The 25,978-nt window shown below is 41.8% G+C and overlaps 1 protein-coding gene across 1 annotated transcript; it reads right to left on the minus strand.

Annotated features, from left to right (window-relative positions):
- Window positions 1-1,918: 1,918 nt before the first annotated feature.
- On the minus strand, window positions 1,919-19,183 carry SMIM7 (small integral membrane protein 7). The gene is made up of 5 exons (XM_018568081.1): window positions 19,090-19,183; window positions 14,234-14,275; window positions 10,321-10,373; window positions 5,110-5,200; window positions 1,919-2,176 (listed from the first exon to the last, which is right to left on the minus strand). The coding sequence occupies exons 1-5, from the start codon at window positions 19,113-19,115 to the stop codon at window positions 2,161-2,163; spliced, it is 228 nt and encodes a 75-aa protein (XP_018423583.1). The 5' UTR covers window positions 19,116-19,183; the 3' UTR covers window positions 1,919-2,160.
- Window positions 19,184-25,978: the final 6,795 nt, after the last annotated feature.

Consider the following 25,978-nt stretch of genomic DNA (forward strand, 5'->3'; position numbering starts at 1 on the left):
TTTTTTGAATCCATACCAAGCAAATATACATTGCCCAGCAAAGTGTCCCCTTACCTTTTTTTCCCCCAAGCACTTATAGTCATCATGTTCCAAACAGCTGACTTGAACTCTTTCAGCTCGGCTTCCCTGAACTTCCAGTGCAGTACAAAATCACAAGGGACAGAGCAGACTCCAGCAACTGCCCATCTACTAGCTTGGAGAATGGGGAAGGACGGAGCATGGGGCAGGGCAGTGACTGTGTTTATAGAGACAGGTTATTAGCAAATCACAGGTTACTAGCAAATCAGTCATGAATGAAGAAATCACCAGCACTCCTGGGTTCCAAGAATGTCAGACCTTGCTTATTGACATCCACCAATCAAGTCTACAATGTATGGCAATGTTTCGAAACGCAAAAGTGGTCTTCAGGCAAAGTGACTGTTTGTCTGAAGAAGGAACGGTTGTGCGCTCAAAAACGTTGCTATACATTGTGCAACCTGATTGGATGTCAATAAACAAGGTCTGGCATTCTTGGAACCCAGGAGTGCTGGTGATTTCTTCATTCATGACTGATTTGCTTAGGGCGTCATCCGCGGTCACTACAGCACCCATTTCCAGGTTTTGGACTGCGATGAGTTATGGGCTGCACAGGTTACAAGCACACACAAACGTGGCTCCATAGGATCCTGCAAGGGAAAAGAGCCACCCTAAAACAGGATATCAGAGCCAGTGATCATGGAATCAGCCAATTCTGAGCCCCTGAAACTAAAACTTAAAAAAGTGCATTCACACCACATCCAGATTATCTCCAGACCAGATAGTTTCTGGACCCAAAATGCATCCTAATGTATCCCTATGCTATTTCTGGCCTCTGTTCACACCAGCACAGTCCGTTCCAAAACAGTCTATAAAAGTACTGCAGGTCTAATTTTGCCTGGAATGCATAGAAACGCATGAAAAATGCAAACACACTGCAACGCACATGAAAGCCCATTTTAAGCTATAAAAAAAAAAAACAGCTGCAGAACGTGGCAAAAACGCAATGCACTGCGTTCCAGATCTGGTCCAGAAAATGGTGTGAACCTGCCCTTAAACATCAAGGAGCAACATCAATTGTAAGTGATTTAAACAGCATTTGAAATATATTAAAGAGAAAACAGATTTAAGCTAACTTTAAAAATCACAAAAGGAGATTAAAAAAAACATGATTTGGAGCAGATAACTGCTGCATCATCTTAGTATAGAGCTCAAGAAGTAACACATCAATGATGTCTTATATCATATTGCTATCTGTGTCCCATGCTGGGGAGATTCACCCTCTCATTTTGTCTTGGTGACAAACAGATGGTAAATCCAAAAATTCAGTTGTCACCAACACAGAAGTGTGGGGGGCAAGGGTCTTCCAATGGGGACACCTACCCACATGGGAATTTCCCCTAACCTTGGAGCCAGTTTTCTCTCACTTCCAGTTGTGTCTTTGGAAGACAAAGTAAAGGTAATCTTCCCCAATGAAAGGCAGACAGCTAGAAAGAAAAAAAAAAACTAAACATTCCATATACATTTTTTTTTTTAAAAGAAAAAAGTTCTGGCTTTAGATATACTTTAAGAACATTTTGAAGAAGAATGACCAGCCATAAGCTCATGTCATTTCAATCATAACTGTTTTTTTATTTTACATAAACTTATACATATTTAGATTTCCTTCTATACGATGCTAACAAAACACAAATATGTTTTAAAACACTTAAACAATATACACAATAATGAATCCTCTAGTGATATAACCAAAATTTCTCCTGGAAAAGGAACTCAACCCAATAACTAGCAATACTTTAATGCCATCTGGAAGAGCCCATTGCATAAAGACATGTGATACTGGGTATTTCTGCATTTGCTGCATAATTTAGCAAGGATATTACAGATCATGATATACGAGTACGTCTTAAAATGTTTCCATCTAGAACCTATTTGTGTTTTATAATTTCAACCCGGAGTCATTCTGGCATCACCAAGCTATGCAAGTCACAACTTATCTTTTATTTACAAGTATACAGAAAGACAATATTTACAAACAAGCTGGAACTTTTTTTTACAGAAATATGACATGGTGGCAGAAAAGGGAGGTTAAGGACATAATAGTGTAGAAAATCCTCTTAACTCAAGGAGTACCATTTGCCACATTTACGAGCCAAATAACCTGAAAATTAAGAACAAATAGGAATTAACCAATAGCAATAGGTATGTACTAGACATTTCATAATATATTTTGCTGCAAGACCATCATTATTAACAATTGCAGAAAAAAATGCTACATTCAGGGATGGGGAAAAAAAACAAACAAAACAAAAGACCATGTAAAGCAAGTTACATTCTTTACATTTGTGCACAAGCATTTAGTCATCAAGTTTCAAAACAGTTGGCTCCGATTCTCTCAGCTCGGCTTCCCTTAACTTCCTGTCTTGTACATGGTCACAAGGGACAGATCAGTCTCCAGCAACCCTCCATCTACTAGACTGGAAAAGGAAAGAGGAGCAGGGATAAGAGCAGTCCATTTACTAGCCTAGAGAAGGGAGGGAAACACACACACACACAGCTTACTAGTACACCATAGGACTCTGCAAGGGAAAGGAGCCACCCTAAAACAGGATATTAGGGCCAATGCTCAGGGGAGCAGCTGATTCTGCAGGAAACAAACGTTTAAACATCAAGGGAGCAGCATCCGTTGTAAGTGATTTCATCAACATTCGAAAATCACTTAAAAACCTTATGACTTCAATATCACATTAAATAGGATTGTACAGTCCAATAGGCACCAAGGTTGAAGCCAGTGCTTTCACCACAATCAGTGCATAGTAATCGGACTGGTTAGACACATCCCTTCCCCTTCTCTAAAAGCCTGTACAAGTCTAAAAAAGCCTGAGGGGAAAAAAAAGGGTATTTTAGGGACCTTTGGAATCGTTTTAATACAATTGTTTGTGTTTGGCACCTTGAAAGTCCCATATTTGTTACATATGTCATTTTAAGAAACATAGGTATGTGGTGTCTCAATTATCAGTCAATCCAGTTCACTATTTGACTTTAGGGAATTTTCAAGCAAATATCAGTCACAAATAGCATACAGGGATACAGAACTATATTTAAATAAAAAGGTCTGAGACTTTAACTTGGCTTTAGCTGCTGCAGGCTCACTTACAAGAGCATGGTAAAAAAAAAAACCCGGAAAGCTGAAGTGCAATGTGCAGTTACCCACAGCAATCAGATTACACTTTACTAGAGTCAGGTGAATTCTAACTTGCAACCATGGGAAGCTGCATTTTGCCTTCCCAAATAAAGGCGCTTGACAATAAAGCATCCACCATTTAAACATACAGGAAATATGTCAATGAAGTGCATACAGGGGATTCAGAAGATAATGTCATTTTTGTCACTAGAAAAAGAAACAAAATAATGCTATGTACCAGGGGGGTAACTAGAAATCACAGGGCCTCATAGCAAAATCGTGTATGGGGCCCTGTGATTTCTAGATCAGTCCACCTGATAACCCAAACAGCCCACCTGAGGGTGACCCTGCAGAGCCCACCATAAACTCTCTATGGTGAGCTCTGCAGGGTCTCAGGTGGGCGGTAAAGCCCTCTTACCTGTCTGGCCGATCCTCTGTCCGCTTCCTTCTCCTCCACGATCGCTTGCGGGCCCCGCCTCCTTGATCGCCAGGCCCTTCTCCCCATCGTAAGACCTGCCTCCTCGATCACTGGGCCCCGCCTCCTATCGCTGCCGACGACGGGCCCAGCCACCCCCCGAAGCTGCAGGCTGTCATCGACTTACTTTGCCCCAATTGGGACAAGCCTGGCTCCAAACAATACCTGCTTGCTTTCCCAGTGTTTTGGTGTCTCAGATGTACTGTAGAAAGGGCCTATGTGCGATGCAAGACCCCATTCACACCAGATACCTTGTGTTGTCATTCATTTTTTTTAACGGCAGGGGCACGAAAAAATTAGTGGGTGTGAATGGGACCAGTATGCTCTTCTTTTTTTCAGCGCAATGTAATATAAATGGAAAACAAATTTAATCACAACTGAAAATATTCACAGATGTTTGTCCACTCAGGACATGCTAATTAAAATAAAGATTGGCAAAAAAAAAAAAAGAAGACAAAAAAAAGGCAATGGTGTTTGAAACTGCAAGTCAACAGACCCTCCGCTAACTTGCGATTTCCTTTTGATTTTGGAGTGAACAGGCCCTAAGTCCCACCACACTTTACGATATAGTTAGATGGTATATTAATTCTTATTGTATTCCTGTTTACTCCAAAGCAGAAGCCATATGCTTATGGAGCAAGGTCGAAAGGAAAAAAAATGTTGCGTGAGCTCATTCAAAAGACCGGAAGATCTTCCAGATGAAACAAGCAAAATGCTATAAACTTACATAAATCTTGTACAAAATGATGCCATATCATTTTGCTTCTTTTTTTTTTGGAACCCTGGCAAATGGAAGCTGAAACACAACTAAAAAGGACAATACAATATTTTAAATTATAAAAAGGGGAAAAAAGGAAACCTCAGAGACAAAAGGTAAAAGGGAAATAATACAGCTGGCCCCACACATTACAACTGATAATTATGTATTATAGTACAAGGGCCCCCAATTTAACAGTGTAATGCACTCTAGTAAACCCATCAAGGCTTTAACATACTGTGCAGTGTTTGAATCGGTTTTCCATTCATTAGAAAAGATCTAATCATATATCTGTAAAAAATAAGTCAAGGCAACTGGACTTGCTGTATTTTTCTTGAAGACTTTTCACTGGACATCCAACCAGCTTTCTCAATTCAGAATGGCTTGTAAACCCGTACAAGTCATTGAATTGAGAAAGCTGGTTGGATGTCCAGTGAAAAGTCTTCAAGAAAAATACAGCAAGTCCAGTTGCCTTGACTTATTTTTTTACAGATACACCATGACCTGGATGAATGAGAACCTTCACAGACATGTAATCATACAGTTTGTGGAAGTTTATATTCAACAAACCTAGGTAAATCTGAATTCCTGCATACAATATACCATCATAAATACTGTACAGTTGCTGAAGATGTTAGGGGGATCCTAGTCAATAACATACTATCTGCTTATACTTACACAATCATACAAAACATCATAAAAATGTTCCACAAAGCAATGAAGATCCGGAAGTATCGGAGGCTGAGCAGGAATTCACGAATATTGTCTCCTGAAATAAATGTAAGAAACAGAATATGCGTCCAGATTAGAAAAATACTTATACAAGAAAAACACGATCTTGTCATTTTTGTTTTGTTTAATTGACTGCATACAAAACAGACTGGAGGAAAAAAAGTAGAAAATGTGGTTTACTTCACATAGAAATTAGGGTTGCACAGATACCAAGTACAGTACTCGGTACAAGTATGAGTACATGTACCGATACTTTTGAGCTCCATGACTACACTAGAGAAAAAAATTCAAAAATTAGAGAGGCAGCTGTCATGTGTAAGGAGCACACGGGGCTCCTGGGATTTGTACATCTCTGTTTTAATGTATGATTTTGTTTGTATGAATATAAATAAAGGGTTGCACAGATACCAGTTTTGCGAGTACGAGTACTGGTACTTGCGAAGTACTTACAAGTACGAGTACTGGTACATTTTTGCTTATTGTCATGTGACAGTTTTTCTAAAACAATACAGACTAATGATTTCAGGACAGTGGTGGAGTGCTAGAGCCAGGTCCCAGCTGCAACCCTGGTACTTCTCATGAAAATGCCAAGTATCTGCACTGGTACTCGAAAAGTATCTGTGCATCCCTAATAGAAATGATAAAAGCCAATAGATGACCAAGCAACGTTAGTTTCTGATAATTGAATATTTTGTAGTAATCGATAGCTACTCCAGGGGAATTATTTGTTATAATACATACCAACAATGGTATGCCTAGAAACAGAAATAGTCTGTGCAATACATGGACAGTAAGGCTTGATTATTAGACAAGGGCATTTCTCATGTTCATGTACAAATGTGATATCACAGACTGTATTTGAACTACTCTTGTCCTGTTCCACAAACACTAACTCAGAAAAGAACACTAAACAGAAAAATTACTAAGCAGGAAGAACATATTTTCCATGAAATGTTAAACTAAAAAACACATTCATTCAAGTACCCCAACTATTAACATAAATGTATCTTATTTGTGCATCACTCAGCTGTAGATCAACAAATTATCTCTGTATTCATGGTGACACTGTCCTTCCTTCTGGAGGGTGACTACTTTGGTTCTCCATGTCCCTGTGTGTGTGTTATAAAGTAGCCACCTCTCCAAGCTTGCTCCCATGATTGAATACAAGCTCACATTTGGTTTGCCAATTTGTATTGAAATTTTAGTCCATCACTAGTAGTGAGCTTGGGGTGGTGGCTACTTTACAACACACACAGGGACCATGGGGAACAAAAGTAGCCACCCTCCAGAAGGAAGGACAGTGTCACCACCAATTCAGAGACGATTTGAGGATATACAGAGTGATACACAAATAAGATACATTTATGTGAACAGTTGGGGTACTTGAATGGATTTTTAAGATGTAAAGAACTATGGGGTAACCTTTTTTCCCATCGTTTTCTTTAGGGTTGACGGGAGGACATATACTAACGTCCTCCTGTGACCCAAAACTCAGTATAAAGCAGGCTATTACCCGCTATATGCTGAAAGCGCCGCAGCCGGGACAGATCCCGACAACACTGTCGAGATCCACCCAGCTGGCTGATTGACAGCAGACATTGCCTATCTAGAGGCAGCTATGGCCGGCCGACTCCCGTCCCTCCAGTCAGCGCTGGAGGATCAGAGAGGCTCCCATAGTTCTCCTTTAACTCCTGAGTTTAGTGTCTCTAACTTATTGCAAGGAATTAATGGTGCTCCAAAACTCCTAAAATTATTTTTAACAGGCATAAGCAAATGAAGTCATTCTGGAATGTAATCGGATGGAGTTTGTATGTTTTGAGTACAAACAACTTAAAGAGAGCCTGTGAAGATAGAAACATGGAAGTAGGATGCGGAGCAATCATCTGTATTCTTTTAATAGTGGACCTGGTACAAGCATACAGGATGAGAGTTAGGACTTTTCAAACTTCACTGTAAACCAGAATCAGCATGACATGTCATAAGCCTGCTCCTTTTAAAATGAAATCAGCTTCTAACATCACCAGTTCACTTTAAAGTAAATAAAACGGACCTTCACTTTTAACTCCTAAACCTTTCAAGACTTCACTATAAATACTAGTACTAGAATCTGTTTTTGGTCTTGATTGACTTTGGTCATCTCTTATCAATTCAAGAGATGTCTGAATAAACTTCATCCTTTCTCCAGAAAACAATTAAGCTAGACTCCATGCAAAATGCTAAATACAAATAGAAGTAGGATCTCACCTGCCAAAGGATTGTAGTTTTGTCCATACCTTTCTGATATTTACACAGCCCTACTACATAGCACAGCCAGCCTGGTGACCTGATATTTTTTTTCTGCCGTTAGGCAACATAGCTCTCGTCCGTAGTCCCCTCCCTGTCATCCACCTGTAATTGGAGGGTGAAGGAGTAGCAAGAGACTAATGAGGTCACCCATTTGCTTCCTTTCCTGTCAGTATGTTCCTTGACATTATTAGGGTTAATCACAAAAGGGTGAAGAGTTTGGAGAAGACAGGAGAAGTGACCAATCTAGGACAACTTAGCTGAACTGGAACGTGAGCTGAATTGGAGAATCTTTCCAAATCAGCTATGTTGTCCTAGATTGGTCACTTCTTCTGCCTTCTCCAAACCCTTCACCCTTCTGTGAATAACCCTGTACATCTAAATACAGGATATATGGGTGGCTCCAAGTTCTGCACCTCCCTCTCCTAGTCAGAGTGCTGACAAGGGATTACAAAAGACTGAAATAAAGCAAAAAATTCAGGTACGTATACAATTTGCATTTAAAAATTATTTTTTTGTTTTTTATTAAATACATAACTTCTATACCTGCCTGAAGTTCTTAAAACTAAATAGATGAAAACCCTTGGCAGACGTTTCGCTATTTTTAAAAACAAATGGAAACATCTTATGGAAAATGCAATACAACAGAGGTCATGCGGGTAGGTCCTATTTGTTATGGAAAAAAAAATAACATATAGCTTTGCTTATTGTTTCCTCCTACAAAAAAAAAACCCAGCAAAGGGGGAACACATTAACCATATGTTACGTACCCACATTCAATACAGCGCATGTGAAAAGCTATTTTAAATCAGCTCTACAAAGAACACAACTGCAGGAGAAATTAAAAAACAGCCAGCAGCAGGCCAAATCTAGTCAGAATTTAGGTGCACAAAAATATAATCTTATGTGCATTGCTTGGTAAATCTCCCCAACATCTAATACGTTTACATGAAGGTGTTCATATTCACATTTATATCTAAAAGAGTTTAAAAAGCCTGGAAATTCCCTGTAAAGTGTAGGCCCTCACATTAGTATCCAAGGGAAATTTTGCCAATAGGATTATGTTAAGTATGCTTACATCTTATCTGCTGAACATCTACCTAATGCTGCACAGAAAACCTGCTTTCATACAAATAATGTGCAACAGCTTGCTAAAGCCGACTAAGAGAACATAATCTCTAACCTTCAAACCAAAGTGTCCCTACCTAGAAGGGGTACAAATACATCTACGCAATTACGAAAAATAAAAAAACAAAAGGAGGATTGTATTTCTTTTTTGAGGCTTGCTTAGATGTGTATATTGTACACTCGGAACTTCATATTGTACAATATTTGAAGTATTACAAGAATATTGCCGCAAACAAAATCATGAGGAACTCTTCAAAATACAATCTTCTTGTTAAAATTTTTACGCATCAGATTGTCTTTGAAGAGGTTTCAGCTGCTTTAGAAAACACACTCTATGGATCGGCTGATTTGGTAGGTTTTAAGCATTGCCTGAAGTACAAACATAAGGGTGCTGTGCAGACTACAAACTGCTGCCCAACCTACCTTCTGAAATAATTGAGAATTTCAATTTCTCATAGAACTATGGCCCTTGCTGCAGCACTTAAAGAACAACTCTCCACAAATGACAAATTAACCCTTGCAGTGGGGCTACACCCACGCTGCAAGGGGAAAGTGCTAATTTTGGTCTAGGGTCTAAAATAATAATGAAAAAAAAATAATATATAATCACCTGATGCTCAGACCCTTCTGGCTGCTAGACTGGTCCCCATAGGTCTCTCTTCCCCTCCGGTGGTGGAGTGTCCCTCAGTGTCCTTATGTCTCATGACACTGGTCATCAGACTGCCGGAGCGGAGGGGGAGAAAGACTGAGGGAACCAGTCTAGCAACTAACTGAGGATCAGGCGAGCATATATTTTTTTAGACCCGGGACCAAAGCGAATCCCGCAAGGATTAATTTGTCATTTGCCCAGAGTTGTTCTTTAAAGTAGAAGAAAAGGCAATACAGTCACCCACCTTTTAACCCCTTCGTGACTGACGACGTACAGTGTGCGTCGCCAGCATCGGGATGCCTTCCCACTGCCCTATTTCCTGCATACAGTTTCCGATAAATCTCAATGTAAACTACCTTTAAACTTTTCCCAAACATGACTGCAAAGCTCCAGCAAGTGTGTCTGCCTGTGCACTGCCGACAATGCTGCTGGATCCTTAAAGCAGCAACATTATCCCACCCACACCAATCACTTTTAAGCTGGCTATACACCTATAGATTCTCTGCAAATTTTCTATGGTCAGATGGAGAAAGTGCAACAGATTCCTCCATCTATGCTAAACTGTGTGGATGGAGGAATCGCCCACTGGTCCAAGCTTCAGTATCTTGCTAGTCGGCCCCCGCTGGCTCTCAAAATACCTGAACAATCCGATTGGATGCAGGCATTCAGGTGTTTTGAGAGCCAGTGGGACCAACTAGCAACATACTGAAGCTTGGCCCAGTGGGAGGTTCCTCCAACCATCGAAGGAGGAATTTTTTTTGCACTTTTTCCATCTGCCCATAGAAAATCTGCAGATAATCTATAGGTGTATGACCAGTTTAAGGCCTTGTCAGCTCTGAAAGAATTGATGCCCACCAGCCGTACAGACAAATTCCGCAAATGGAAGAAAACTCCTGACATCTACAACTCCTTCTGCACAAAAGCCACCCTCCTACAGAAGATAACAACAAGAGCCAGTGGAGATAGGTCTGTTGTCACATGGTACACCTCCCAAATGAACCCACAACCATGTTTCTCAGTAGAGCATTATACAGAAGAAACACCAATATATTTGGAACTAGTAATTGTAACTCATCTGTCTTGGGAAGTGGACTTACCTGTAGTTGCAACAGAAGGGTCATCACCAAATCCTTGGGATTCCTTTTTCTTTCTGTAAATATAAGCAGTGGTGAACTAAACGTTAGCTGTGATGTTTGACTTTCTGCTTCCCAAACAAACAACCAAAATATTAAAAAGAAACAGAGCTATTGAGAAAAAAAAATGTTTAGCTGAAAACTAAAATGAAAAACTAACCTTACCCTTAGATTCCCTCGATGATGGTTAATCACACAATTTTATCTTAGCAGTGCTAATGAGTGCAAACATTTTTGTCACAATGAAACAATGAACTTGAAGCCTTGCTAAGAAGTGAACAGCTGCTAGCGTGTTTTAAACATGCCAACATTACCAACACAGAATTATCTATTTAAAGGTTTATGCACAAAGCCTTTATACCAGGATACCCAAACCACCCCTGCATTAGGCACCGTGGATAGGGCTGCAATAAATTAAGTGATTGAGAATAATTTTCAACTATTCTCATTATCAATTAGTTGGTTGGATCCCCTAGCTCTTTCCTCCATGCTGGGAGGAGGGCACAGCAAGCAGTGGGCGGGTGCAATAACCAGCCTGCTATTGCAATTTGAAATGGCTAATAACAAGCTGGCGATTGCACCAGCCCAATACCCGCTGTATTTACATTCAGTTGCCATCTGCGGAATCTTGCCACTGGCAGCAGTCATTCCCTGGCTGAACCTATTCAAGTGCCATGTCCTCACAATTCAAATATTAAACAAAACAAATTATAAAAAGGTGGGGGAAAAAAAATGTTTTGGTTTGGCCTGACAAATTCTGCTGCGGGAGGAGCATTGTGATGCCATTCATTTAAATTGCACCGCAAATGCACCTCCAACCCACAGTGCGATTGCCCACATTGGAACGCACAGTAACGCAATGCTGTGCGTTCCAGTGCAGTGCGAGTGCAAGAAAAACGTGCATGCAGTTTTATTCTGAAGCAAACTTCATGTTTGTAACACTGCATTTGTGTATTTTAGGCTGCCATCTCAGACCTCCATCTGAAAAGGGTTGTTGCCTGGTTGTCTATAGCTTTTATACGCTCTGAAAAGCTGGCCTGGAACAAACACAATGAGTGAAGTCAAAACTTCTAACCCGCATACTTGCTCAGAGTGATCAACTTAGAAAGCAGCAAAGCTTCTGGATCAGCATAACAGCCAAATAATTTTAATTTTCAAAAGAAGCCAGCAATGGCAGCCTCTACACTTCCTCAGAATTCCTTTAACCCTTTTGCTGCTTTTCATTTAGGCACACGTACTAAAATGCTAATTTTTTTTTAACATGAAAAATCACATTTAAAACCCCCAAATATTATCTATTTTCTGAAAGCAGAGACCCTTTAAAACAAAAAAAAAGGTATTTATTTGTAAATTTTGTATTTAGCATTTATTTGTAAAATAGCAGTAGTGGCAATTTTCCATGTCATGTGATATTTGTGCAAGCATTCATAAAGCTATGGTACCCAAAATTGTCCACAGGAGACACTTTAAAAGCCTTTACAAGGCATGTATTTAGGGTTAACAGTGAATGATGAATTATTGCTATCAAGCTGGCATGAGCAGCAATACCGTATAGGTGTTGTGCAATCGTTTGCATATGCACAGACATCCAATGTATGTGTTTGTGTTCATACATACATGTATGTGGGGGCAAGGGGCTTTAAATATTTTGGGTTAGGTTTTTTTTAATACATCTTTTATAAATGTTTATTTCCCCTAACTTTGTTGCTATTACAAGTGCTCAGAGCTGAGAGATTTCAGGTTTATACTTTTCGGGGTAAATCAGCGAACAGATGCTTTATTTTTTCCCCTCTTTGACAGTTGTCACCAGAACAAGTGTCCTCACTGGAAGATATTCCTTCACCTCTTGTTCTACAGATAATTCTCAAATTTTGATTTCCCATCTCTTTCTGTGACAATGCTTACCAGGACAAATACGGTGAGTCTATCTAGCAGGTACATGGCACACACGGGCTCTAAGGCCTAATGCACACACAACGCAAGAGCAAAACTGTATATTGCGTATATGCACGCACTATATGCAATTCCAGAATGCATCATTCAATAGAAGTTTTAATGAACTGTATGCACGTACGTGTGTTTATGCGTGCGCGCACACGGGTAAAATACGCAGAAATAGGTTGCCCGGCCGCATCTCGGTTCCATTCTGTTTTTGCGCATCTTTACGCAGTGCAAATATATGGCTCCATACGCAGCTATGTGTATGGAGCCATTTATTTGCATATGGGAAAATACGCGCGTACCCGCATATATACGCAGCGTATTGTACGGCAATGTGAATGAGGGGCTAAACCTTCTGTACTATCTAAAGCAAAAAGGTCGTTTTGACCATACATACACTTTAAGCTACTTAACCACTAAAATAAAATCAAATTATCGTGCCAATATTTACCAACCCATGCCAAAATAACGGTCCAGCACTGATGTGCTTTGGTGTTAAAATTGCAACACTTATACTAATCAGTCATATACATACAACTCTGAAAGGTTTAATAAAAAAAAAAATAAGGAAATATAGTGCCGAGAAAGCCATTTAAAGATAGGAGACAAACATACAACAATGTAAAATCGTTCCACACTAAAATTGTATTTCACACCCAAAATAAACTGAAATCCCAGACAAACAATATACCCTATAAATCAGGACAAATAAAAGAATTTATTATGAATTACTTTCTGTTAGCTACACTAATTCTGTACATATTATTATTATTGTAGGGTTTTTTAGCATTTTTTCGAAAAGAAGAAGAATTTATATATGCATATGTCAAATCAAATTAAAGCCCATTTTGTCCTTTAAAAAACGGTATATAATATGTGTACGTGCAATCCATGAAAGATAGAAAATTATGGATAACCAAAAACAGCAAAAATGGCAAAATTTCTCCGGTCCCCAGAAGTGAAAAACATTGTCTGAAGCGGTCATGGAAGGGTGAAAGAACAAACAAAACAAAAAAAAACAAAAAAAAAAAACTTACCCTTGCAGTGGGGCTACCCCCGCATTGCAAGGGCTAAGTGCTCATTTTTTGTCTAGGGGATAGGAAAAAATGATTTTCCTTGCCTGATCCCTCTGGGCTACTATACCACTCCCCACAGCCTCTTTTCATTTGGGCTCTGGCTGATTAAGTACCGGTGATATAATTACACCATATGCAGGTCCATTGACCTGCATTAGATGTGAGGACACTGAGAGACATTCCATAGCTGTTGCGGAGGGCGAGCACTGACTGCCATGGAACCTAGGATCAGGTGAGTAATACAGCTTAATTTTAGCCCCCTAGACATAATGAGCACTTAAAAGGAGAACTATGAGGTGAGTGATTTCCATTCATCCTCATAGTTATAGCCGACCTGTGACAAAGAAGCTGTCACGGATCGGCTCTATTGATCGGGAAGTGAGCAGAAACATGCCGCTGATCCGCTCACTTCTCGATCGTCTCCCTGCAGTGAGCGGTAACCGCCAGTCACCGCATGGATTCCCCCCCTCCCCTCTCCGATCCTCCAGCGCTGAGTGGAGGAATGAGCGGGGAAGGGGTGGGCACAGCTGGCTTTGCCTCTAGATAGGCAGAGCCAGCTGTCACTCATGCAGCTTGGTGGATCTCAAAAGTAATGTCGGGATCTGTCCTGGCTGCTGAGCTCTCAGTATATCGCAAGCAATAGCCCGCTATATACTGAGCTTTAGTATACGTCTTCCCATGACCCTAAAGAGAACTATGGGGAAAAGCACTTACCCCATAGTTTTTTTTAACCGTTCCAGTGCGGGGGGAGGAGAAGCCCCACTGCAAGGGTACATTTTTTTCTTTACCCAGAGTTCTTCTTTAAACTAGATAAGACATTGTATTAAAAGAAGAAAGGAACAAGTGTAAATTAAACTTACAGTTTGAAGTTCAACACAGCTCCTGCATTGATAAGCAATGTCCTGCAATAAAAGAATTAAAAACAGATCAAAAAAAGCATGAAGGGGTATATAGATGTGAATGCATTCTGCTAAGCACTCATATTCCAGCAGTAAGCGAAATACTATACAAACTAGCGAGCTCAATAAATAAAATGACTGTTTATCGTTTTGTGTATAGGCAGCAGAAGCAGTCACTTAGTTTGGAATGTAATGGAAACTGCATTACCAGTAAGGGTAATCCTGTTCGTCAGACACATTGAAGGGAGTTTATCAAAACTGGAGCAGACAAAAACTGGAGCAGCTGTGCATGGCTACCAATCAGCTTCTATCTTTCATTTTCAGATCCTAACTGAACAAACGGAAGAGAGAAGCCGATTGGTTGCCGTGCACACCTGCTCCAGTTTTTGTCGGCTCCAGTTTTGATAAATTCCCCCTACTAAGAATTGTTCTTTTCAGAAGTCTCAGCAATGGCAGTTGTGACAGAAAGCAAGGAATGGTTATAAATGGGGGGGGGGGTATGGAAGACCAAGCCTTTTAGATTGCATCCTTCTTTTTAGTTAAAAACCCCAGGGAAAGCGTGTATGCAGTGGTGTCACAAGGGGGGGTGCGGCCCGCACCCGGGTGACACCATTGGAGGGGTGACACCAAAATGACTGAGTCATTTTGGTGTCAGCCCCCTCTGAAAAGTCGGGCGCTCCGTCATGGACCGAACGCCCGACAGTATCAGGAGAGAGGAGGGGACCCGGCGGCATACCTTATCCCGCCGGGTGACTGTCCCCTCCTCTCTCTGCCGGCGTCCATCACCAAGATGGCTGCCAGCAGGTATCAGAAGATCGCCACGCATGGACAGTGAAGTCTCGGCGGGGTGACACCCGGTAACCGCTCCAGGTGTCACCCAGCCTTGGACGCCCCTGCGTGTATGATTTAGTTCTGCAATTTATAAATTGTGTTCTGGGTCCCTGGGGGTCGGGATAATGGAGAGAAGGGTGGGCCATTATCCCATCAGCTCAGTAAGCTGTCCAGTCCAGGTTTTGTGGTTGCATCTGGGTAATCACAGGTGTAGCCCACGATTGTGGCTGCGAGTGTAAAAGGAAGACTGGCTTTACGCGTAGGAGACTGTTACCGAGCTAGGTGAGCTGGAGGATTGAAGCCTGCATGGATCTGTTTGTTGCTGAAAAGGACATTGTATTGGAAACCGCATTGGAGTACAGGAAAGTACTAAAGTTATGAAGTGTTGTGCTTTGCTACAAAGAATGGACTGTAATTCATGAACTGCAGACATACTTGTTTACTGTTTGCCATGGAAAATAAAGCTTTTTGAAAAGTCAAGTGGACGGTCTGGTGCTGTATTTCCCCTATAACACTGTGGTTAAGAACGGTTCCTGTTAGTCTACATATTTCTTTCACCTTCCTTCCCGGAGGGACTGTGCTTCATACTATTCCATTTGAACACATTCTCTGTCTACTTCACATGGCAGTAGCTCATAATGTTAACATGAATCTGGAACACAACTTATGACAGAACATTAAAAAAAGTTATTTGTACGTCACTGGAAGAGCTTGAACTCTCCAAATATTTCAGAGACGCTCTCGATTATTTATCTTCATCATGTGTATGAAAAATTTACCTTATTTTTCCGTGTATAAGACGTTACTTTTTCATTAGAATTTTTACCCTAAAATAGAGGGGCATCTTATAGACGGGGGTGAGAGGAGAACTGCGGTTGCGAAACTGCCGAAAGTGCAGAAACTTCGGATTGCACAGACAAGACAAGTCTTCCTCCAATCATAAATCTTTTGTACCTGATGTCAGCTGTTGCTGGGGAGAGTGGAAGAATACCGTTATCTTTCCTCTGCAATCCGCTCTCCCCAGCAACAGCTGACGCCATGCAAAAAAGATCCACGACTGGAGGAAAACTTATCTTGTCTCTGTAATCCGATCATAAATCTTTTGTACCCGACGTCAGCTGCTGCCGGGGAGAGCGTGTAGCCAGTGCCAGATCTGTAATGTCGGAGCATAACGTGATTGACTCAGAGGTAAGTGTGATGAATTATATCATTTAAAATATTGATTTCTGAATATTGGGTAAGAAAAGTCTTATACATAGGGGCGTCTTATAGACGGAAAAATACGGTATGTCCTTTCGAGATAGATCACACAACAGGTTTTGCAATGTATGGAAATATTGGCATGTTTGAGTAGTTATGTTATTACATCACTAAATAATGTCTATAAGGCCTCATTCACACTATCGCGCATACGTGCGTATTGTACCATATGCAAATAAATGGCTCCATACACATAGCCGCGTATGGAGCTGTATATTTGCGTAGCGTAAAAATGCGCAAAAACAAAATGGAACCGAGATGCGTCCGGGCAGCGTATTTCTGCGTATTTTACGAGCGAATAGTTCATTAAAATTTCTATTAGGAATTATGTATTCTGGGAATGTAAATAGTGCACGCATATACGCGCATAGACGCAATATACAATTTTGCTACTGCGTTGTGTGTGAATGAGGCCTTAATGTATAAGCGAACCCCCCCACTGGACGGTACACCACTGTGCTTGCTCATGGCTCCTTGACTACCTTCCCTCCTTTTCTATTAATCTGTACTTCTATTCCCTTTCTTCCTACTGTTCGCTATCGCTCTCCCCCTCTTTGGGGACGTTGTTGGTATTTACTAAATACGTATAAGTTGTCTATTTTTTACTTGTTGTGCACTCAATACACCTGTAATGCCTTATTCTGTTTGTTACTAACTAAAACCTGAACACTCCAATAAAAATCTATTGATTGGAGAGAAAAAAAATAAAAAGTTATTTTTGTGCCTGCTTTCAACTGCAAAGCACTTCTCGGTACTACTGTCGGGTGGCTCATAAACACTGTTCAGTTTATCTGTGTGATTTCTCCCACTGCAACACGGGTTCAAGTTCATCCAAGCCCAGAGACAAAACTTGCAGTTTACTAGTCCTTAAGTGTGCTGGATGGATTAATTTCCTTTACCTTTAGGCCTCATTCACACTGCCGTACAATACGCTGCATATAGATGCGTGCAGCGTATTTTTACTTATGCACATAAATGGCTCCATACACATAGCTGCGTTCCAGTGCATTCGGCCTCTGGAACGCAACCCTCCCGACACACTTTGTTTTGGGGCGGGAGGGGGCACGGCGGTGCATTGAAGTCAATGGCACTACAGCCACGCCCCCCCGCCCACAGTGCAATCGTTGGCACCCAAACGCGTGGCTCATTAGTGCCTGCGATCTGGTCCAGTGTGATCTGCAAAAAATAGTGCATGCAGCATTTTTTACCCTGCACCGGAACAGTGTGAACACAGCCCAGAAATACCATAGGAATACATTGGGATGCATTTCAGGTGCAGACAAGAACTGTTCTGGTCAGGACATGGTGTGAACAAGCCCTTAAAGACAGGTAAATTGGGCCTCCACCCCCTTACATCCAAACTGGGAAAATACCAGCACAAACTACAACTACAACAACCTAACACAGTGCCAAGGCCAGCAGCATATTTTGAGCTGCCAGTCAGCCATTAAACCATACCTGGTTTAACCTGACAACCTAGATAAACCCTGGTTGAATGTCACTGAACCATTGCTTGCCATGAAAGTCTAAACTGCCAGTTAAGACGAGACCACAGTTCAGTGCGTCTGTATTCCTGGGCAGCCAAGTGCAAAAGTTTGCAAAGTTCTGGGACAGATTCATTACTGAAGATGTGATAGATTTTTAACTCAGAGGCATAATAAAGAAGTAGTCAGGGTCAGGTTTTATTCTGCCACAGTAATACTCTTGAGTAGCTGAGGAAGGAATCTTTGACTCAAGTTGTAACCGTGTAATATATCTGTCACACAGATGGTCTCACTGCCCATGATTAGCACTGTTTTGCCACGCAATAGAATTAATCAATCTGTCTCACTGACTTTTGCTGACAGAGCCAGGTGAAAAATTGTCGATTAAACAGTGACTGCAGCCAATCAGCAGAAGTCACTGTCTGTGTATCCTGACAGCCGTGGGCACTGGATGACACAATACAATAGCCAACAGGGGAGATTCCTCTATCCACACTGCGTAGCTTTAGATGGGGGAATCAAGTGAAAAATCAAAGTGGGGATGGCCACCTTTAGGCCCCTTTCATGTCTGTTCAGATCCACCTGTCAGTTTTTAAAATGATCAGATACCCAATGCATCCCTGTGGGCAGCCGGATCTAAACGGACATGAGTCTGTTCACATCTGAAGGAAAAAAACTATGCACAGGTCCACGTTGGTGGACCAGATTGAAGGTAAGCAGATGTAAATAGACACATGTCCACTTACATTCGACTCCACATAGACCTAACATGGGTGTGTTAAGTTCAGTTTTTTTCCACCATCATAAGTCCCGCTTATCTAAGTTAGTGATAATGAAATCTGCCAGCACAGTAAATACAGGTTTAAGTATCCCAAACAAAACTCCCCCCAACCCCCTTTAAAATTGAAAGTGCAGGGGGAAGAGCAGGAAACAGTTTTGGCTCTGCTTGCTAGAAGGATAGGGGACGTTAGGACAGGAGCATGCGCAGAACGGCCGCCTATCTTGAGGGAGGAGGCGAGTTTATAAAGGAGAGACTGTTCTACAAAGATCCCTACTGATGTGGGCTAATAGATGCAGCCACACATACAGCAATGACGCTCCATAAACTATACACAGCGTGCATAAACAGACAGCGTGACAGCAACCATGAGCACCACACAGCGGGACTACAACCACGGAACACGGTGTTTGATTCCTTCCACTACGCCCTCTTATAAAACCCCACATCCTTCCCTTTCTCACCCGAATAGCAAGAGGTCCCCGATCATTGTGCCACAACAGCAGACACCTCACCACTGCAAAGCTCTTCCGCCTTCCGGTGTTGCCAGCAGCCAAAGGAGACCAATCAGAGCATGGATTTCTGTACAGGTGACACACCAGACCTTTTCTGTTGTCTTCGAAAATAATCCATTTTGGAGAAGGTCATTGAGTGGGGGTAAGCGGGTATGGTCTTCACAAAAATGGCCGTCAATAAACTATACCAATTCACTGTTGTTGAAGGTTTCACAAGACACAATGATACCTCTAGTATCTATATTGCCACTTTTGTCCATTCATTGAGCAAAAACTTTATTTTAGAGACAAACAGAGCTTTCTTTTGGTGGTATTTGCTTTAACCACTTGGTGACCAGGGTGTTAAACCCCCTTTCTGGCCAGACCATTTTTCAACATTCAGAGCTGTGGTACTTTGACTGACATTTATTCCGCCATGCAACGCTGTACTGAAATGAATTTTATACCATTTTTTTAGGACACACAGAGCTTTCTTTTAGTGGTATTTAATTACCACTGGGGTTTTAATTTTTTACTATATAATGAAAAAAGTACTAAAAATAAAAAAAAACTGTTGTTATGAAACATTTATATTTACCCACATTTTTGGTAAAATATAAAAGACGGGGTCACGTCGGGTATATAGACACCAAACATGTCAAGCTTTAAAATTGCGCGCACCTGCGAAATCACAAAAAAAAAACTACCATACCTAAAATTGGCCATAGGCGACGCTTTCAAAGCTTTTACTGCTCATCAGTTTAGTGTTATCAGTGATTAATGGCCCTAAAATTATTGTTTTCACTCTGACGTTTGCGGTGATCTGTAACGTGTGGCGTAATCTTTGTTTTCGCACATAGGCGTGCCTGATGCGTATTGACGTTTATATGTACATGCATGCGGGGGTGGAGGACTCATTTTTTTTGTGTTCTTTTTTTATATGTGACTTTATTTTATTTTTTTATTTTTTACACTTAACTTGATTGCTATCACATAGGGGGATAACACACCCCCTATGTGATAGACAATATACAATTACAGGTCCTCTTTATGGAGACCTTAGAGGTCTCTAAGATCCCTAATGCTACCTAGGGACCAGCAAAGAAGCTGATGAAGCAGAGATCTGGTGGGGGTTTTATTTTTTAATATATTAAGGAAAAATGATCGAATTTTTTTAAAAAAAACAGTTTCCCCTATATTAAATGATAAACCATTTATTATTACCCAATTTTTTGGTAAAATATAAGAGACAGGGTCACGTCGGGTAAATAGACACCAAACATGTCAAGCCTTAAAATTGCACGCACGAACCTCAAAAAACTACAATACCCAAAACTGGTCATTGGCGACGCTTTAAAAGCTTTTTGTCGATTTCCCGCTCTGGCGCATCGAACGCGTATTTACATTGATATGTGCGTAAACGTGGTGGTGGGGGACTTAAAAATGTTTGGGGTTTTTTTTCGACTTTTTTTATATGTGACTTTTATTTTTTTGAACTTTTGTAAAAAAAAAAATTTACACTTATTGTTATTGCTATTACATAGGGGGATAACAATCCCCCTATATAATAGCAAAGGCACACTGACAGGTCTATACAAAACACAAAAATTCCCCGGCCTCGGCCTGCCAGCCAGCCTGCAACCAAACAAGTAGCCCTGTCAACAGTATGCGTTAAAATCAGAGGTTTTAGTTGCACAAACTTTTGGCCAAAAATATGTAGAAGCCACACTGCCGCAAAAACAACGGGTAACAGCTGTAAAGAACGCGCGCGAGCAGAAAAAAAAGCCGCCTGGAGACGGCAACCCGCCAATGCGACTGTGCCGCCCGTCCGTTTTTTCACAAATGGCGGACGGCAACAGGTTAAAGTGTATGTAAAAACATAGTTTTGTTTTAGTGTTGGATTGAATATGGAAGGGATAGAATACATGTCTGTTTTTTTTTTATTGCTGTCTGTGTACCCACAAGGGAGATTAGCTCTCACTACTGATCCTGGTAACCATTGTCTCCAGTAAAGAAAGTCAACAGAAATCCAAACTTATGAGTCGTCACACTAACGTTATGTAATGTTCGGTAAGGAGAAATTTTCCAATGGAGGAACCTGCTATTGTGACTGACCTATACACAGCCCTTCCTGTCAGGACAGGAAGTGATGGGAAATCTCTCATATGGGCACATAAAAACACATGTTTACCGTACAATGAGGAAGGGTAAAAGATCTGATTGTAAGCTCTCACAAACTGAGCCCTCCTAACCATCTTGTCATGATTTGTGTTGTAACCATACTGTCTCTTTTTATATTGTAAAGTGCTGTGCAAACTGTTGGCACCAGTGGCGTAACTACCGCTATAGCGAGCCAAGGGGTCGCTATGGGGCCCAAGGGACAGAGGGGGGCCCAGTCATAAGCAGACAATTACAGAAATGTCCCTTGAAAAAAGGTTGCCGCCGCACCGGCGATCGCTCACGGGCAGGACCGGCTCTAAGCGCGCTCAGGGGGAAGGAGTCACATCCTGCCACTGTCTCCAGACTCTCTTCCCTCACAGAGACATTTGTGTGCTGTCCTTTGAGAGACACCCGCCGAGGAATCTCCCATCATCCTTACATTGTGCAGACTGTCAGGGAGGTAGAAAGCCCAGGCAGTGCCCGAGGCCATATGAACTGTGTGTGGTTCTCCCAGCCCCAGCGGCTGGCAGCTCTCTTCTCATCAGACGGAGCTGCTCTGCTGTCTCTTCCTGCTGTTAGGAGGCCTGAGATCTCTGGGGACAGGGAACCAGGTAATTGAACCTTTCACTGAACCTTTCACTGTATGTTATGTACTGTATATGTACTGAATGAGCCCTGCCAACAGCTCAGGCCTGTATATATACAGTATGTTTATTTATGTATGTATATGTCTACGTATGTATACACACACATATATGTGTGCTATGCTGGCCAGGCTGTTATCCTCTCCCCTGCACCCCCTCAGTGGTTTCAGGTCATTTTCATCTCTCCCTAGTGTTCTCCCTGTCCCATGCTGCCAATTTCTATCCTGGTGTACTACCAAGTGTACACTTGTTAGTACACTCAGCATTCGTGGTATGCCTGGCAGGGTTTGGGAGATGTGCAGCACTAGCGTAGGGCAGGATAACACAGAGTCCAGAGGTCACCGACCTCTATGTTACACTACTGACCTTTGCACCCTGCTTTCCACCGCTGACCTCTGCACTCTGCTCTACACCGCTGACCTCTGCATTGCTGTATAATGTATTGCTGGGATTTGTAATCTTCTATAGTTGGCGGTATTCTGCATTGCTGTGTGATGTACATTATAATGTATAATGCATGCTGAGATTTGTAGCTCCTCTTCAGCTTGGAGTCAGTGGCAGAACTACCAGGGTCACAGCTGCAACCGTGCCCTGGCACTCCAACACTGACTCCAAGCTGTAGAGAGACTACAAATCACAGCCTGGACAGGAGGAAGAGGGCCTCAGTGAGTGCTGACATTTCCATAAAAAGGCCCACCAAAATCCTCAGCACCAGGCCCATGATGCTCTTAATCCGGTCCTGCCCTGCCAGGCAGTCGCAGTGTAGCAAACCAGCGACAAAATGATTTCTTCTTTAGCTCTGAGGCTAGAGCCAGCAGGAGCAGGACTGAAGGTTGGTTGAGGGTAGGTTGCGGAGCAGGGTATTGGAGGCGGTTTGGGGGGCCCCATACAAAATTTTGCTATGTGGCCCTGTGATTTCTAGTTACGCCCCTGGCTGGCTCTATATAAATCCTGTATAATAATAAAAATACTTCTGTGTGTGCCATGTGATCCGTAATCAGCTCTCTCTGCCTACTATAAATCTCCTAGCTTACACTCTTTCTCCTCCTCCAATGGCATACTTGTCCATATTGTCTGATACAGCTTGCTGCCCAAAATTACATTTACTGTGTACATCCAATACTGAATACTAGTGTATTAAAGGAGAACTATGAGGTGAGTGCTTTTCACTCATCCTCATAGTTCTAGCCGACCTGTGACAATTAGACTGTCACGGGTCGGCTCAGTAGATCGGGAAGTGATCGAACACATACCGGTGTTCGCTCACTTCTCGATCCTGTCACGGCTCTCTGCCGTGACAGGGGAGGGACTGGATTCCCCCCTCCCCGCTCCGATACTCCAGCGCTGACTGGCGGAACGGATGAGGGAGGGGGCGGGTACAGCTGGCTCTGCCTCTAGATAGGCAGAGCCAGATGTCACTCACGCAGCTGGGCGGATCTCAACATCGATGTCGGGATCCGCTCTGGCTGCAGCGTCTCAGTATACCGCGAGCTGTAGCTCACGGTATACTGAGCTTAGGGTGACGGGAGGACGCTAGTTTGTGTCCTCCCGTTACCCTAAGGAGAACTGTGGGGAAAAGCCCTGACCCCATGGTTCTCCTTTAAGAAACACTAAGAGGCTAAAATCATTCTAAATCAACCACAAACATCTATTAGTCAATTATAAAGGCCAGTTACTCACAATACATAACTGTGTTGAATGTTAATGGTTTGTGAGGTTAATAAAGTCAACTGTAACTAATTGGAGAAAACCAAGGGTTTGCTAATATTATACGATAATTAAAGTGTATGCAAAGGCAAATGTATGTATTTTATTGCACTGTGTCCCACTGGGGATGTTTACACCACTTTTTGCCATGGTAAACACTATCACAGAGGCAGAAAAGTAAATGAAAATCTAGCATTTTAGGTTTCAATTCAAACAGGTAAAGTGACATTAAACTCAGGAGTAAAATGTAAAAAATGCATTCAAGTACCCTAACTAATAACAAAAAATGTATCTTATTTTTCAGTGTATGTTGTAAAGTAGCCACCGCTTCAAGCTTGCACTCGTGATGGACTACAATCCAGTCCATTGTAGTCCATTGTAGTCAAGTAAAGATGAGATTGTAGTCCATCATGGGAGTCAGCTTGGAGCGGTGACTACTTTACAACACACAGGGACCATGGGGAACAAAAGTAGCCCCCCTCCAGAAGGAAGGACAGTGTCAGCACCAATTCAGAGATGATTTGAGGATCTATAGCCAAGTGATACACAAATGATATACATTTTTGTTAATATTTAAAGTGATATTAAAGGCAAATTTTTTTCCCCTCCCCCCATGTAAATGTTAGCACTTACCTTAAATGATTTCTCTTATTCTGGTCTTCCTCTTCTTTCCCCATGTTTTCATCTGTCCCTCCAGCGATGTGACGTCACTCCGATCCAGCGCTGACTGCTCTGTCCCTCCGATCCAGCGGTGTCTGCATGCGGGTGCACACGCCCATAGACTTACCATGCGTCTCTGCTCGTCTCCCGGCCGAGAATGGGAACTGCGCATGCGCCCGCCCCAAGATCCTTTGCGGCCGTACGAGCAGTTCCTGATTCTCGGCGCGGGAGCGAGCAGCGATAACGAGGTAAGTTTAAAATCATTTCAAGCGGGTTTTTTTTTTTTTTTACACTTCTTGCCTATATCTACTGCTTGCTAGCAGTAGATATAAGCATAAAAAACTGGAGGGTTTAGAACCCCTTTAAGGTACTTGAATGTATTTTTAAGATTTAACTCCTAAGTTTAGAGTCGCTTTAACAACATACAGTACATAGCTCACTAAGAAACCACTTCTTTCTTTTCACTCACTCACAGGTAGGTTTTTCAGGGGTTTCTTATATCACACATTGGTGGGCATTTTTCATTGACATCATTGAGACCCCCTTTTTTTTTTGGATCCCCCAATAGAATTGTGTATGTATCCCTAAATAGGATTTTCTACTAGGATATGTTTATAGTGGCGCAAACAGTACATAATAAGAAAGAAAGTGTTCTTGTGCTTAGAGGGACTCTGGGCACAAATGAACAAAGATATACTCTCCTGAACCTCCGAGCTGGCTGATTGCTATGTTGATCCCTGTAGCCTGTCTCCTCCTCCCCTCCAGCGATAAAAAACGCTGGACATGATGACTCACAGAATCTTAGTCTGCCCGAGCAGAGGGAAAGAGAGGCCGGAGGGACCAGTCTAGCAGCCAGCCAGCCAGCTGCATGGATCAGGTGAGTATATCTTCTTTACTTTAATCCTAAGATGAAAATGTGCCCTTAACCCTTGCAGTGCAGTGCTTATCCCAATGCAAGGGTTAAGAAAATGTGTGCCCAGAGTTCTTCTTTAAAACTGTGAGAGTAATAAACATAACAGTAACCCAAGTGGTGGTGGTAAACGGTGGTTCCACAAAAATAATCATATTTTATAAAATAACTCAACGTGTTTCAGAGTGACCATAGCTCCCTCTTCAGGAATGAACAAAATGAAATATGGAGACCTAATTTAAATCTGCACAAAACTTCCTCCCTGCTCAATCAGCAACCTCCAAACACCTAGCTAGGTACCCTGACTGTCCCTGAGATCACGGCACACAGATGGATGTGATATAAAATTGAGCACATTACAATATACTGCACAAATAGAACAATAGCAAAAACTGTTGCATTATTACTCAAAATAAAACTGAAACTAAATTAGATAATTTGCAAGATGAAGATAGGAAATAAGTGAGGGATCAGGGAGAAGAAAAGTGGAAAAAAGAGCTGCAAACGTTTTGTATAGCTCAACCACCAAAAGTAATTAATCAAAGCAATTAACTAATAAAATTCTACATCTACTGTGTTTACTGTCAAGTCAAGAACACTGTGGAGATCCTTTGGATTGGTGAAGAACACTGTGGAGACCCTTTGGATTGGTGAAGAACACTGTGGAGACGCTTTGGATTGGTGAAGAACATTGTTGAGATCCTTTGGATTGGTGAAGAACACTTTGGAGATCCTTTGGATTGGTGAAGTTGCCTACCCGTTAGATCACCCAAATTCA

Source organism: Nanorana parkeri, unplaced genomic scaffold, assembly GCF_000935625.1.
Source record: "Nanorana parkeri isolate BGI_ZX_2015 unplaced genomic scaffold, ASM93562v1 scaffold1135, whole genome shotgun sequence".
Taxonomy (NCBI): domain Eukaryota; kingdom Metazoa; phylum Chordata; class Amphibia; order Anura; family Dicroglossidae; genus Nanorana; species Nanorana parkeri.